Here is a 17,722-nt window from a genome sequence, read left to right on the forward strand (position 1 = left end):
TCGCGCGGCGCCGCCGGCCGCGGCACCGCGCGCCGGGCGCGACGTCGGAGCTGTTCAACTGCAAACTGCAACCTGCCTGTCGAGTCTGTTTTTCGTGTTCGCGTCTTTATCCATTAAATTTCGTATTAACGTTACGTACGCGAGTACCACGATTAAACGATCGTCTGCAGAACTCTGCTCAGCACCGACTCGACGCAACAAACGAAAAACCGGCGGCGGAGATTCATTCGTGATTGGCAGATCGAAAGGTAAGGACCGGTAATAGGCGATCGCGACATCTTGCGATTAGCGCAAATGGCGGATACTTTGCTTCGAACCAAACTCGTGTTTATTTCTGTCAATGTAGATCAAAAACTAGAGCACGGATCTTTGCATAAAGCATAAAGAATCAACTAATTAGTCCTTCATTTCATGGAAAAGGAAGGAAATGAAGGACTCTTTGCTTCATTTCCTTATCATGCGTTATGCGCTATCCAAGACTCTGTATTCCTGCCTTAACTTTCATCTCGATTTATTCTTACATCTCCTTCTAATCCGCTTAAAATTATTGTAGGAAAAAGATACAGCGTAATTGATAGAAACGGATATTATGATACTTTTATGCGCCCAATGCAACCTCACCGTTTCTGTAATTTGTATCGATGTAATATACACGATAGTTTTTATCAGAGTTGTATCGTATATTTCGAGATTACATTTACATAGATACATGTATGAAATTTTTGCGTTACTGTTTACGTGAAGTTTACACTATCTTTTTCGTGTAGATAAGCAATGTAAATTACAAGTAATGTAAAATATGTAAATTTTTACAAATTGAGTAACACAAAAGAAATAATTAATTAAAATATTATAGAGTATTAAAGGGTGATTGAGGGTCAGTAGATCTTTTCTGTAACTTTTAACGACAGTTCGTTATACTGCCGTTGCACAGCTTTTTCACCTTTAAAATACTGTATCTGCGCAATGACATCCCTAGCTAGTAAAATTGCCGTTAATAGGTAAACGGTTTACCCCCAAAAAGTCACTTAGAAAGTGCCCTAACCGACCAATCAACATTCCAGATGCTGAAAATGATTTAATTCAATTCTTCATATTTTTCTGGGGAAAAACATCTATATACACTTAATTTCTTTTATGTGGTCGTTGAGTAGTTATAAACAATTTTTTTTTAAATTGTTTAAAAAATCTAAACTTTGAATAAAAATTCCGAAAAAATTCTGTAAGCTTGATTGGATGAAAATGGACATTTTTTGTATTCGAGACTTTTCTGTTTAAATCAATGGTTTTTGAGATAAAAAATGTATAAACTTGAAAAATGACTACCTTTATAAATTTTTTCTCTGAAAATAATCATCCAATCAGTATAAATAAAAAACGTATTATTTTTTAATTTGAAGAATCCGTTAACTCTAATTATTTTTAAATAATTAACTAAGGGTTTTAATTGTTAATATATCTGACTTAATTTAGTATTGATAAATAAAAATGTATATGCGAAGAGCTTATTGCACTATATTATAGTGTAACAATACGACAAAGAATATGTACGCTTGGATGATCCACATCCAAGAAAAACAAGAAAGTCACAATAATTGGATGATTGAATCATGACGAAAAAATGATATAAATTCAGTCAATAATTAGTCAATATTACATCAAATTGACTCTATTTTGACTTCTTATTCTCTTTAGATCGATTGCGTTCAGCAGAATATTTATTTTGCAACTGTTTTCTTCGCGCTGATTGGATTATACTTTTAGATCTAGAGAAATGATCCTATCTCAGCAGACAATCATAATACGATTGCAAAACCGTTGTGTTCTACTGACCGCACCCACTATTTACATAGATGACCGTAACACATATATGGTTTACATAGTTCACGTTGTACTTCGTGGACAATGAGGTTGCAATACTTTTTTCGTAATGGATTTTGCTCGCTGAGTGGACTGCATTCCGAAACTCATTAAGAAAAAAGTGTTGTAACCTCATTGTCCACGAATGTACAAACGTAAATGTAAGCTATTATATTTTCGCGTAAACATACAACCCTGGTTTCTATTATTACGCAAATATGACGGAAGCGATACGTAATATAAGATACGAATATTATAATTCTCGAACAATACAAATATATCACACGCAAGTATATTTTTTAATGAAGTTAAAGACGTACATTACAGAGTAAAAAACGTATTCTATTTAGATCCATTTCTACCAATGTAAATAAACTTTAATTAATCTTGGTTTAATTTATTCTTTATCTTTTTCTGGAAATTTTTAAAAGAAGATAAAAGCTAAAGAAAGATAGAAAGCAAGATGAACAAAAATTAAAATTATCTCGCATTAGTAGAAATGGATATAAGGGAAAAATTTATTACAGCAAAGTAAATCTTTCGTCTCGCTATGTTGGTAAAGTGAATTCTTGGTATCTTGGCTGTGATAATTCTTGTAGTACCGTACCCGCGATTCTATTTGTCAATACCGACAATTCCACAATGCTTCTGAAGTTTGCCGACAGAGATCGCGATGGATGCGGAGTAACGGGCTGAATCCACAATGCCTGTATTGGGTACATTCAGTATAACTATATAGCGCAACCGCTCCCTTAGTAGCACAATTATTGGCATAATATTACCAAAATATTAGCTCAATATATTCCCAACGTTTAACTGATATTTCACCATAAATTGCTACTAAGGTCACTGTAATTTCTTACGGTTTAGAGTTTAAAGCTTAAATTTTGCGTCTTAAAATTCATCGTAGACACCGCTTGACCGCCCAATGAGCGATTGGATGCACCTCGTGATTCATTGAAAGTCTGTTTGTTGTAAAATCTTTCTTATTTTGGCAGTGCTTTGATTTGACACATGCCTTCACAAATTAATATTTAAGATATATTTTGTATTGCATATCTAAATATACAAAACATATTTTCGTCAATTATAATTACAATTTTGTAAAAGAATTAATAAAACTTTTTTATTTACATTCTGAAAAATATATTTAATAATTTACATAGAAACATTATTAGCTTTTATAGAAATCTAACACTAGCTCATTTAATACTGATTAATTTAATTACTGAAAGACAGTAATTACTTATTAATTACTTATTTGCAATATTAAAAGCACTGAACGACAGTGGATTTAATATTCCAAATAAGTAATTATTTACTATCTTCGAGTATGGAATTGAAAGACAGTAATTAATTACTTAACTGGAGTAATAAAAGCGCTAAACAACAATATTTTTAATACTCTAAATAAGTGATTAATTACTGTCTTTCAGTATTAAATTAGCTAGTATTACAGATTTCTGTAAGATATCAAGATTTAGCTCAGTCGCACTTGACGTTTCTTTGTTATTTGTGTCATTCACATAAATGGTCTAGTTTAACGTATTATTGTTATAAACGTTTATATTATATCTCGCACAAAAAAAATTAAGATATTTATTTTATTTTATCTTTGGCACAAGATGAATAAAATGACTATGTGCAAAGGAAAAGAAAAATAGAAGGAGCAATCGTTATACGTCATACTTATTGTTAGTACCTATTTCTTTCGCGTGTACCCCGCAATGTCTCCAACAAACTAACGCCGATTTTTCCTCCACAAAATGCCAACATTTTTCAAATTGTAGAAAAGCTTTTTCCCGAACTAAATTTTTCTTTATCTAGTGGAGGACATATCTTTCATCGAGAGCCGCAAAAGATCGCGAGAAAAATAATTAATCATCTATTCATTCGGAGGAAATCGGCATTCGTATTGTTATACTTGAAAACACGTAGCATTAGTTTGACACACAGGATCTACATGGCGTCGGACGGACGCGGACGGGTCGTCGCGTTGGAATAAACGGAGAAATAAAGCTTGAGAGTACAATGCGTGACGTTGTTACGTCCTCGTAGATTACATACGCGGTGACCCCGAGGCTCGTCACCCCCTGCAGGCGCGGAAGATAGAAGGGCGCCGACGAGGAGAGTGGCCGCGCGCCGCAGCTTTTGCGGAGTCTTATCAATATTATCAGCGGTCATTGCGCGGTGCGGTGGAGGAAGGTGCGAGAGAGAGAGAGAGAGGAAGCCAACGGAGGAGACTAACGGGACGACCGGGGTGATTACGGTGGCTGATTTTAAAGTGGGGATACGCAGGCGCCGTACACGATCACGCCTCCCCCCCCCTCTCGTTACGTACCGACGTCGCCGGCGTCGTCGTCGTCGCCGTCGCCGTCGCCGACGTCGTCGTCATCGAGAGAGAGGGAGAGAGAGGGAGAGAGAGACAGAGTGAGACGTCGACCCGTCTCGCGCCTCCTCTCGCGTTTTCAGTTCTCCGACCGAACACACGACGGCGACTCGCCAAAACCACGCGAGACTCAGGTCGAAGCGACCAAGGTATCGCGTCCGTGGCGTCGCGACGCCGTTGTCGGCAACTCAAAGCCGAAAACCCACGCGAAAAGACGCCTCCGAGACAACACCTCGTGCGGATCGCGACACCCCGGTGATACGGGGGTGAGGGAAAGCTACGAGCACGCGGCGGAGCAACAGTGTTCGGCGACCTTCCTCTGGAGTGCGTCGGCCGGAGACAGTGCAGGGGGTGATTGGTGAACCGAGTGTCACCGCCGACCGACCGACCAACTGAGCGAGGGTCGGAAAGCCAGCGAGAGGTCAGCGAGAGGGCATCGTATCTCTGCGATTCGGTCTACCGACCCGCGGAAGGCGTGGTGGGTCGTTTGCGCGCGTTCATCCGACTGCACCAAGATAGCACAGTTACGGAACCACGTGAACCATAGGTGACTGACAGTGAGATGTGAATCCAAGTATCAGTAGAGACAGGTGCGTGACCGGGTAAAGTGATAAGATCGGGAACAGACGAAAGAAAGAGGTGTAGACGGGGAAAGAGAGAAACGTCATTTATTCCACGGATTATTATGCACCTCTGTCAAATTGGCAGCCTCGCTACTGAAAATCGGAATAAGATGTACATCAAAACTAGGTTCTAATTTAGTGCTCCACTTCTGTTTCTAGTGATACTATCATGCATTGCCTAAAAACCTTGACCGATCTCTCGATAATCTTCTCCGCGGTGACGATCTGATAGTCATGTTCATCTGTCCGCGGTGACTCGGAAAGCGTGGACGGAGGATTTTCCGTGGCTCGACGTGGCTGCATGAGCCGAAGGGAGTCTCGAGAGAAATCGCGACAAACGGCGGTGGTTGGGCATGGTCGCGGAGGATGAGGAAGAAGTACAAAAATAGCTGTCCCCGTGGTTGACCAGAGATGCACAGCTGACCAGCCACGTCGGAGAGGAAGAGAGCGAGCGAGCGAGAGAGAGAGAGAGAGAGAGAGAGAGGGAGAGAGGGAGGGAGAGAGTGTGTGAGAGAAAGCGAGAAAGAAAGAGTGAGATAAGGAAAGAGGGAGCGAGTGCCGGACGTTCGATTAGCGGTGGTGAGCGCCGCGACTCGCGTCGGGACGCGACCGGACGAGGAATCGATCCGATCGCGGCATTCCGCATAAACTCGACTGCATACACACCACGTGCCTTTACCATCGTTGTATCCGTTGGGCGCGCCTGTCATATTTTCGGGATCGCGCGTCGCCTTCTTCCCTTCGCACACGGCCATCGACTCGAAATCGAGCGAAATCGAGCCGTCCCTTCTCGTCGAAGATTCCCTTGTTCGAACACGAGCGATTGAACGACTAACGTCGTGGAGATGTCCGAGCCATGCGCCTCTCCGAAATTACCGCATTCCACGACCTCGGTCGCCGCGAAGCCTGACCCCGATCCCACGAGGTCGAACGAAGTTGGCGAATATTACGTAGGAGTGCCTGTGGTCAGAAACGACAACTCCCGGAGGATCGAAGCCTCGAGGCTGTTGACCCGCATCGCGACGCCACCGCGTTGGTGTTACCCGATCGTATCAGGGCGCACGGTCACAAATTAAAACGTGCGAGATAAATCGGCGCGCGTCCTGTCCTGGTTTCACGCGGTGACGAACGGCGATCGAAGCGATATGAGACGTTGCCGACGAGAGAGGACGACAAATCGCTTCGAAGACGGACGCTGCTGGCGAGTGACCGACGCATTGTCGTCGTAGCTTCTTCTAAATCGACCAAGATTGCGCGGGAGATTCGCGAGAAACTGCCCGATCGCCAGCCATCCCGATCCTGAACACCATTGGTCGATCTGTAACATCTATTCGCTATAAATATGCGTTTCCTCACACACGCACATCGAAAGTGACAACACGTGCACGTGCGATACATCGTATGCCGGCTGTTCGACCGCAAGTGGGACCGACCTTCCCCGCGTCCTTGGCTCGACGGCTAGGCAGTCGAGGAATCGTCGTGACGCCCCGCGCCGACGATCTTAGACGTATATCTAGATAGACGAGAACTCCGGGTCCAAACGTACGTCGTCGAATAGGAGACGACATCCAAGTCACTTCACAAGTACAGCGAAAACGCAACCGTGCTCTCTGACAGTCCATTCGGGACACCGATATTGCTGATGCTTTGACCGTATAGGTCTCTTTAATTGGAACCCTGGGGCTATATATAAGATAGAAGAAAAGGGGATCGCGATACACCGCGAGAACGAACGAGACTAAAAACAACGACTGCATCCTGGTATTCCTGTAACGCGTGAGATAGACACGGAATAGAAGCATCTGGACGAAGATTCTTTCTTCTCGTTTAGCTTTGCTAAACTCTTTCATATCTATTAAGAAGCGGACGAAGGAAGTAAAACGGAGATACATCGCTGATCCGCGTGTTGTTCGATCGCAGCAACGAATCTTTCCTCCTCTTCGTGAGAAAAAGTCGCATTACGTTACTCTACGTTATTCTGTCTTAATACGGCTAATCGCTATGCTCAACTCGTGCTGTGCTTTTTTCTACCGTGCTCGTGCATTCTACGTCGCGAGTGTTTTCCTAGTGCTTTAGTGTTACTTCGCGATATATTAATTGAGAGGGATCGGGCCCGGTGCGCCCCATCACACGCTTCAACGCGGAAGTCTCGGCTGCCCAGGTATCTGGGAATCCTGTTCCTGAGATGCCTGTTAGACGGGGTCACGTGGCGCCCAGAACTACGATCATCGAAACAATCATCAGGAAGTTTGATACGCACGGTGAGTTAGCCAAGAGAGAAATAGAAATACTAGGTCGGGGAGAACATTTTTAAAAATCCGGATTTTTTTTCAATAAAATGCTTAAAAAATTATCTTTAGATAATTAAAATGATTATTGTTTGAATTATTGTTTGTTTTATATCCTGCCATCTTTCTGATAAAAATTGGATTCTGCGAAAAAACCGCCCTTTTATCTCCACGGAATCCAACTTTTACTATAAAATTGGCGGGAAATAACAAACGGCAATTATTTCAACTGAAAATAATCTTTTAAACATTTTATTATAATAAACATTTTTCATCAAAAAACCCGAATTATACTTTCTTCCCGATTTAATAACAAGGCCGAAACTAATGGACAATGCTCGTTTCCACCAATGTAGATTAACTATAGTCTCAACTCACTCTTCATCTTTTTCTAATTAAAAAAATCTCAGAACTAGAAAAAGAAATGAAAAGTAAGTTGAACGGAGATTAAAATTAATTTACATTGATGGAAATTGACGGGCATTAATCGGCGTGACATATTTAGGAAGAAAATGAGAGTGTAAATAATCATATCGCAATAATTATTTTACGTGACCAACTAGTTTGCTGGCGAAGAAAATCGTAATTCCATTGCGGCACAAGCTAATCCGAGAGTTGCGTTTTATGCGACAATATTAATGCTACTGCATTATATTAATTCGATAAATTATGGCAATAATATTCCTATTTGCGCCGATTAATTTCGCAGTTTTTTACTAACCGTACTACATAATCATTAATCTGACAAAGCAGCTCAAGTTATTGATGAATGTAATAAGATGAATACAGTATAGTGTTTCATTTGATTATCACAAATGCTCATAACACATAATACTTAATGTTTCATTGTTATCCCGAGTTGATATTCAAGATCGTGCTGTAATATCGTATAAAGTAAAAATTAATATGATAATATATCAATCTTATATTGAGTAAAAAAAATTGATATATTCTCTAGGTGAACGACTGACGCGATCGTTTACATGTACGCGTTCAGTTTGCGCCGTTTCGTTACCACGATCGGTTTACCTTGAAGGTCAAGACTAAAAATATATGTCTGCTCATCTTCTCAGACAGACGTGGAAACGTAATCGAAGGGAATATTGAGGCTGCGATATGCAGAACGTGCAGGCATTGAGCCAGAAGTTCATTTTCAATATTATGTAAAACATCCCGACTGCGGTAGGTGCAGAGTAAGGAAGGACTCGGTTAAATGGAGGAAAGGGGTGGCTCTGTGTCACAATATGGGACAATGCATGTCACTGGCAATATCACTCCAGAAATGCCTCGAGTCCTCGCGAGAGGTGAAGCGCGGTATGGAGGAGGCTTGAATTGATTGCGAAAAGGAAGAGAGATAGAGAGGAGAACGGAACACTGACGATTTCTTTTGCATTGTCGCGATTTACTGACAAGAATTCTCTTTAACTTTAGTCTAGGAATTGCTTGTTTAGATAAGAATTTTGTGCATCTTATACAAGATTAATCTTACTATAAAGAGGCATACTCTTTGTAGTTTGTATTATAAAGTGAGGAGATATATTTTTCATGTTTACTATATAATGAAAAAAGGCATAAATGATTGTTTTTATTTTTATATAAAAATTACAAAATTGATTCACATTACAGCTACAAAAAGATTCAAAGTATGGTGCTAATAATACTTACATGGATCAGAATGTTAATTTTGAATATACTTTGCATCATGAAGGATATATTTTATATTTGTTGATAGCAAAAAGACAAATACGAATGGCTAATTTTTATTTATATATAAACATTAATTTATATTACAGTTAAGTATATAAGATTTGAAGTATAGTGTACTAATGATACATGGTATCAACATTTTATAATTTATATGAATCGTATTACAATATCTATTATAGAGCACTACATTATTATATAGTTCAAGATTACCGATTGAATTATTATTAAGTAGAGAATTATTTAAGTAAGAGAATTATTTCATATTTATGATACGATATTATCGTGTGACTGACAAAAACGCGATACATAGCACAATGAAACTCATTGCCATAACGAAATGCTAATATATGCATTCGCGCGTAGTTGATATCGAATTTTTTTGAATTTGCAAAGAAATTTACGTCTTTCTCAGTTAATATGGAATATTGCAAATATACACCAGGGGAAGCAACTTAAAACTTGTTCTTATGCGTTTTAATATTTCCAAGTAACGTTCTTTTTTATTACATTTTTTGCAACACACCTTGATTATACTACTGAGAGATGCATAAGCCCCAATAGCAAATAAAATATGATTTGCAGTTCTCTCTCTCTCTCTCTCTCTTTCAGGGAGTAGTTGTAATTAAATTTTTCAAAAAGACTACAGAATTCTTTGAATACATGGTTTACTTTGTACTTTTCTGCATTTTTTATTTTTTGTCCACACAATAATCTACAATTCTCTGAGAAGAAATGAAAAATACATAAATAAATGTATAAAATTATTTAAACAATTACAAATCGCGAATTAGACCGACAAAAATAAATCACTAGAAATAACTATTTTCGGTCAAAGCGGATTTCAGTACTTAATGTAAATTTTTTGTAAATATATTATTTCAGTTTTGTAAACTGCGCGTTGAATAACGTTTATCGAACTTGAATTGCAAACTGAAACTGGAATTAATATTTCAAATTAGATTGCAATTATCTATTTTAATGATGAAGCTAATAAACTTCTTAAAAAGTTATTTAAAATTATTTAAATACATAAATTTAGATAATATATTTTTTTATAAACAAACCATCTTTAAGGAAATTCCTCGTTGGATATTTTTTTTAATTGTTACAAATGATCGATAAGTATTTATTAGTATGAGAAAAATTTCATGAAATTAAATATCGCACTTACTGACCATGATCGCATTAAAAGAATAATAATCGGCCTGTTCTTTTTGGCTAAATTTCTTTCACGATTCGTCTTTTCTCTTCTTTTCTCCAACGTGGACAGAAAAGGAAGAAAGATGAACTTTGTCAGAAGTTCAGCCAAAAAGAACAGATCTAATATAATTTAATAATCTCAAAATGCAGACTATTTCCATTCACGATTTCACGCAACAGGATTTTTTACGACAAATAGCAAGTTTGTTCGTGTAACTGCTCTCGTCACAAATTGAAAAAAAAATTCTCAGTTTACCTAATTTGATAAGCGACGCTGCAGTAAGTAATGTCGCAGCAATTAAAGCGAATGACATTAGTTTAAAATGAATAATCGTAATTAATCTCATTAAATGAATGACCGTGATTCGATGAGATTACGTCCAACGGAGTTGTCAAATTGACCGGCACTGCACGATAGAAAAGTGAGGCTTGTAATGTGATTGGATAACCATTCCACGTATTGGATTTCGGTTCAACAACTTTTGCAGGATTGCGACTGCCGATTTCTTCGCGGCACGATCGAATTTATCCTTAACGCTCACAATCTTTACAAATTATTTTTTTTTATTGCAAATCGATAGTTAAATGTGATACGAGTAATTATCAATTATTTAATGTCGAAAATTGAAAAAATTTTAACTGGCAAACTGTAATTGAGGAAAGATAAATTCTTAGAAAAATGTACGTAGTCACAATAATGACCTTTCTGTGTGCAAAATATTGCGGAAATAATTTGAGAAATTGACATTTATTGAGAAATAATTGTCGAAACAGTTTCGTACCATTTTCCGATTATATTCTTCAAAGAGCACTTTGTATCAATGCGTTAGTAGCATATGATGAGACTTCAAGTTTATTCATTTTTCATTCTTTTCCGGACTAGTCGTTGACATTTATGGGGAAAGTTCATGCGACGAAATCACGCACAAATTCACCTGCGGTAAGCGCGAGGGCGGATACGTGGTAATAGGCATTAACGCGATAACTTCTCTCTAGAGGGAAGACCTTCGTGCGCCAATTTATGTAATAAAAAATATGTATGTGTGCCAGTCGAGCCGTGGCTTCTAATCTGACGTCTGTTCTTCTACAGCAACGACTGTCCGTCCCGGCGCATTTACCTTTTTTTTCTTTTCCACCACCTCCCTCGCCGCTTACCATCATCATGACCTAACGACTCTTACGACAGATCGCTCCACGTGTATTCGATATTCTTCACCTGTCCTCTTGAACGGTAATCGAATACGACGTCGCCGGCCCGATTCATCTCACGCTGCGACCCGGACGGGTATCATAATGCTACGTCGCAAAAAATTAAACAGTTTAAAGAATACATAACAGGAAAATCGGTGCAAACTTTTGTCAGTTCGTCGATCTCCTCTGTTGAGAACGCAAGATTCTTTCATTCAATAATTGATCAAATCTTAAGAACTGCAAAATTGCAAATTTTGCAAATTCATATATGAATATTATTAAGTATTAAAATTCATTTCGATCAAAAGTAGGATTCTTTCTCTTATTTGATTCTTATCGATCTAATCTCCACTTATAATTGTTTATCACATGTCTCCTTGAAAAAATGACGTTCTCTTACTGCTATTACTGGTTATTGTTAACAAGTATTTCCATGGCACATGCTTGGTGGTAAGACGCTCGTCCCGAAAAGTCGGGAAGCTGGGATATCGAGATCCGTTTCGACTAAAAATAGAATTCTTTCTTTTGTTTGTTTTTTTCTCATCGATTTAATTTCCACTTATAATTGATCGATCCGTAAAACCTTTTAGCTTGAATCTACGCGCTGTTTTTTTATTTTATACGTCCTGTACCAAAGAATATATATATTTGATTATTTTATTGCGATAATAAAATCTGCGAATTCCTGGAATTTGTGAGAGTTCAAAATAGAGTCCTATCTCTTCGACCTTTATCAGTGGTAAAAGTAGGGATTTTTAACCACACTGACCTTTATATTGAAAAGAATATTTTGTAAATGTCTCGACACTGATATAAAAGCCCAACTTGACTTATGACCTACATACATACTGTTTTTTGTATACAAAGAATTATTAAAACCAGAAAAAACTATTAAGATGATTATTAAGCTCTTTGAAATATGAATATCGTTAAAATATTTATTCTTTAATGAGATTACAGGGTATAATGCTTAATAAAGCTTGCATTTCGCATTCGCGATATTAAATTATGGTTTTCTCAGGAAATATCTAAATTATAAAATCGATAAGATAGAGAAGATTCGCCAGATCGCAATTAAATTATGATATGTAGAATGCCGTGTCCATCGCTCGGTAGATACTAATCACGTTCGAATGCTATGCGTGTCAAGGACATACGCCAGGTTCATTCGCAAATACCCCAGAATGCACGCAGGACAGACGGCGAAGGATGGAAATTGAAACCAATAACGTGTGATACCGGGAACCTGGCACGAGCTTCTCTTTTCGTGTACGAAGCTATTAAAAGTCGACAATTGAGGCGCTTCGAGTTCCCTTTCCGTTTTGCGGTAGTAATTAAGCTCCACCGAAATTCTTTATCACGTAGCTACTTAATCCCGCGGGACAATAAATAGCAATCTGTCATTCCCATTTGTCGACAGAGGTAATAGACACGCTGTCACTCGAAAATTGCGTTCGTGTGTTCGCGATCAACTCGAGCCAGTACATGACTTATTCCGGTTATTGTGCGTTGTGCGAATAATACGTTGAAATATCACTCAATTGATAAAACGACACAACTCAAAAAACAAAGAAAATAAATTTAAATGTTATAAACTATTAAAATTTTGTAATTGTAATTTTAAAATGCACCTTTGACGTAATGAATGATGTAAAGGAATAAAAGTATATAATATGTTTTTTTTTTATTTTTCCGTTTTTCTTTTTTACAAGCAACTAAACAGTGACAATTTTTTAATTATATCGATATTGTAGCAAATGAACGATATTGCTTTCTGTGTCGTTTATATACATGGCACGAACGGTTTTGCGAGGGAATCTAAATGTTCAACTAGATATATAGGTCTAAAAATGATTTTGTTTAGATCATTTAAATATAACAATTATATAGGACGCTTAAACTACTTAGAACTTTTGCAGTATTATTATCAATTCTTATTAAAACTTTTTACAGCATTATTATCAATACTTCAACAAATGTTTTTATAATTATTTTACTAATGCAACAAAAAATATGTTCAGGTGTGTATCTAGTTAAATTTTTAAGTACTTCAGCAAAACCATTTTTTTTGTGTATATTATACAAAATTTCAACACAAATTATATCCGTGAAAACACTTAATACGAATTTTACTTGATGATACCTTTTCTTAAATTGTAATATTAATTTATATAAAAGTTATAATATTAATGTAAAACGAAAATTATATTTCACAGTTGGTTGCTCAAAGGTTAAAATAATTTATTTTAAGCGGGATCCTTTTAGCTACTTGAAAGTCCTTCTAACATCTCACAATTGTGAGCGCTAAAAATCACGGCAGATCAATCAGCCACTTAAATCCCGCCGTTTCAAACCCCTTTGAACTTTTCAACGCGTTTCGCCTCTCATGACGTTTTTACACATCAAACGGTCACACTGCACAACGAGTGACTCGAAAATTTCGACTAGAGAAATTTTGATACATATTGATTTGACATGGTCAAAATCAATATGAAACTTCGAAAACATTTATCCATTTTTCTATTACGCCTAAAATAAAAAATTGCGACAAACTCGCAATTTGTCGTGTAGCACATAAATGTTTGCTGACATTAAAATATGATAGAAAAAGTATACAAAATTAGTATGTCCAAAATTATTAAATATATATCGTATATAACGTTAATATTTTCAGCAATTCGTACATTGAGCATTTCTTACGTAACGCATATGTACATACATAATTATTCATTTTTCTGTCATTACTACTTGTCACAACGGGCGATTTTTTATTTTCGGCGACTGAAACACATTTATCATAAGTAGATACATTGAAAAAAATGTTTGATATTTGTGACTACAATTGTAAAATAACTGTGGCTAGAGTTATTATTATAACATTATAGGAGTTTCATTTCACACACATACACACACACACACACACACACACACACACACACAGGGTGTTCCAGAACTCACGTACCATCAGTTACCACCGTATTCTCCGTGAAATTCTAAGACGAAAAACTCTACAAAAAAGCGATCTAATGAGTAGAATTTGAATGGTGAGATATTGAAGTTAACGAATGGACGCGCAAGGAATTCGCGCGGTCAGGGTCGGCACAACCAAAACTGGCACGAGACACTTCAGACACTTGCATCATGAAAAAAGCGTGTTTCTCATTTTACTCTTTGCATTTAATTTAATTAATTAGTTAAATGTTGTATAAAATCGATTAATTTTATTTGAAAATTGTTTAAAACATCCGCAAATTATTTAAAAACATAAAAAATTTCAAATAAAAGTGAAAGGGTTTCGAGGGATGTATTTTGGTTATGTTGGTTTTTTCTAGGTGGAGGCGCCAAAAAAATAGGTCACCTTAACTTTTTTAAATGGAATTGTATGATTTTTTTTACACAATATGATTTCTCTAATTATTCTGCATATAAAAGTATTAAGGTAGTAATATCAAAAAAACCAATAGTTTTTATACTTTATTCTGGCACATATTAACATAAAATGTTAAATAACTCGTAAACTATTAACTTTTTAACAATCGTACCTTAATACTTTTATGAATAGAATAATGAGATGAATAAAGTGTAAAATATCTCGTAAACTATTGGTTTTTTGATATTACTACCTTAATACTTATATATGCAGAAGAACTAGAAGAATCATATTGTGTACAAAAAATCATACAATTTTATTTAAAAAAGTTGAGGTGACCTTCATATCTTTTTGATACCTCCATCTAGAAAAAAACCGACATGACCAAAATACGTCCCCCTCGAAACCCTTTCACTTTCATTTGAAACATTTTTTTATATCATCAAAAATAAGCGAGATATTCAAGATGTTCGATTTAAGTGGACCACCCTGTATATATATGTCAAGATGTAAATTAATATTTCTGTAATTAGTTCCAAAGTAAATAACATCTATATTAACATCTATATATGTGTGCACTTAGCAAATAATAAACTAAATTTGAGTTAAATTTAAACATTCTCTTGAGTATTAAATTGTTTAAGTTCATTGTTTTAGTTAAATTAACGACATATTGAGTAGAAGCAGTGGTAACCTATAGAAATGATGGAAAAAAACTTAAATTGGGTATAATTTGACATTATGAATTTATAACAGTGTATATTAAAAGAGAATTCCCAACCATATTTATTTTACTACCTAATTACCTATAATCACAAATATTATACCAAACACTTTTTTTTTTAAATACTACGTGTCGCAAAAGACAGCGAGCTGATTCATCGAAATGAGTGGATCAAGGTCGATTAGAAATTGCGAGACCTCGACAATCTCGGGTTGACCCACTTTTGCATTATGTTCCTCAAAAATCACCACGTATAAAAAGGTAGTGATTACATCCTTACACATACGAAGGGATAGATTCTTACCAGTGACAATGATTTCGGCAAGTTGGCGGAAATCACGATGAATCGTGGGTGGATTCACAAGACTCAACTCACATTTGTCGCGACCTACGTACACGATGCACGCGCACGCGTTCACACCCGCACTTGTAAATTCGTGTTCATAAAACTTTGGACATCCGCCAGGAAGAATATTTAAAATTCTCTACAGTCTTCAAGCATTCGCCAGATTCTTTTTTCTGCAGATGATGGTTTGCAACGACCGTCATCCGTGATTATATTGTTATATCACTTATGACACTCATTGGCTACATAACTAAACAATTGTCATTTTCTAATTGCTTATAGAAAAAAACGGCAACATAAAATGGCAAGAAAGTACATAGGAATTTTAAAAGAACATACCAATTTTTGTTTCTTTAAAATTAATTATTACATTAAAATTGCATTTAAAATTAATATTTTAATATTTTAATAATTCAAAATATTGAAACTGATTTCTTTGGAAACTTTGTTTCTTAATTGGGTCATTATTATAACAAATTATCGATATGTGGGGATCAATAAGATAAATTATACAGTTTTGTGTGTTTATAAAATATGTAACTGCCCTCTTAAATTAATTAAACGTTCCACAATCTAACGAAAAAGAAATTCAAAAAACAGTTTTATTAAAGGATAATATTTATTTTTATAACAATTTTAATATTTTGTTAATTCTCTTTTGGCTTTTATTACTTCCTCTATAAGAAACTGCAATAAATTGAGAGTGTTTTATATTTATGGCCTATATATTCTAACAAATGTCCAGCAGTCGCTTAATCAGAAATCTTATATTATATATATATATACTCTCCTAATGTAGTAATCCATGTTTAAATTCACATATGTTCATTAATTTGTTCTCCACAATCTAACTCTTTAATAAATATCAGTATTAATAAATATGTAAACCGAAAGTATCGAGTCACGATTTCGATCCACAATTTCAAAATGGAGGTTGGCAAAAAATAGTTCAACGATTAAACAGCCAATGATTATCGAACATACGCAGATCGCAAGTTGGCGTCATCGCGGCGCCAAACATCACATTTTTATATCGGGAGTATCCTCTAGTGAGAAGAAAAATATCGTACGGGTCATAAATTGCAAAAATATTATGTCATCGTGTGGATCTATTTTTAATTTTAGTTAAGTACTCATGGGATTGTTCCATTCACGTGACAACCATGCGTTCCGATCATCGTCTCTCGATGACGGACTTTGAACAACAGATAAATCGTCAAATTCGTCGCCGTCCGAATAATTCGCATATTTTTGCGAGCAAATTTTATATTCTAGTAAACAAGTCCACGCGGACTAGTAGGACAGCACGCGCGTATCGAAGAACAAAGTTCAGTCAAACACGTCAATTTCCTAGTCTTCAAATACACGTCGGCACATCACAAGTTGCTTATTCTGAGTTTGAGAAAAATTCAGAGCATAGTAAAGGATACTTCTGCATGGAAAATAAACTTGAATAAGGAAAGTGACAACTTTCAGATTTGTTAAGTGTTAGAAAAATGTTTTTCTAACATATGTAACACCCAAAATGGCATTTCGGTTAAGCATTGCAATGTGCACTGGAAGAAAACTATATAAAATTACATTAATAATATGTGTACAAATTACATAATTTATAGTAAATATATAAAATTATGCGTTTTTACAAAAATTAGTATTTTTATCTCTAATTGTATAAATATATCTTTATATTAGATGAAAAATAATAATAACAATGTTTTATAATTTTTATGTAAAAACGGACAAATTTTTGCAATATTATAAATATAAAATATAATATCTCACACACACACACACACACACACATATTAGCATTGGCTAGCACATTCGTATATATTGATAATATAGCTTTAAAAATTGTATGCTTGTTGACGAATTATTATATACGTAAATATTGTACAAACTTAACTTTATTTCTACTTTTGAAAATTGTTTAATTATTAAAAAAAAGCAATTTTATTTGAAAATTATTACTTTACTTTACATAAATATATGTATACATACATCTTTAATAGTTGATCCCAAAA

The 17,722-nt window shown here is 35.9% G+C and overlaps 1 protein-coding gene across 1 annotated transcript in view; it reads left to right on the forward strand.

The window, feature by feature from the left end:
* Positions 1-5,364: 5,364 nt before the first annotated feature.
* Positions 5,365-17,722, forward strand: part of sei (potassium voltage-gated channel seizure) — a 151,575-nt gene continuing 139,217 nt past the window's right edge. Inside the window, exon 1 of the mRNA XM_018512493.1 lies at positions 5,365-7,133. Coding sequence (XP_018367995.1) covers positions 7,058-7,133 — 76 coding nt within the window. The 5' untranslated portion in view covers positions 5,365-7,057. The remainder of the gene's footprint in view (positions 7,134-17,722) is intronic.

Source organism: Trachymyrmex cornetzi, unplaced genomic scaffold (assembly GCF_001594075.2).
Source record: "Trachymyrmex cornetzi isolate Tcor2-1 unplaced genomic scaffold, Tcor1.1 scaffold412, whole genome shotgun sequence".
NCBI lineage: Eukaryota > Metazoa > Arthropoda > Insecta > Hymenoptera > Formicidae > Trachymyrmex > Trachymyrmex cornetzi.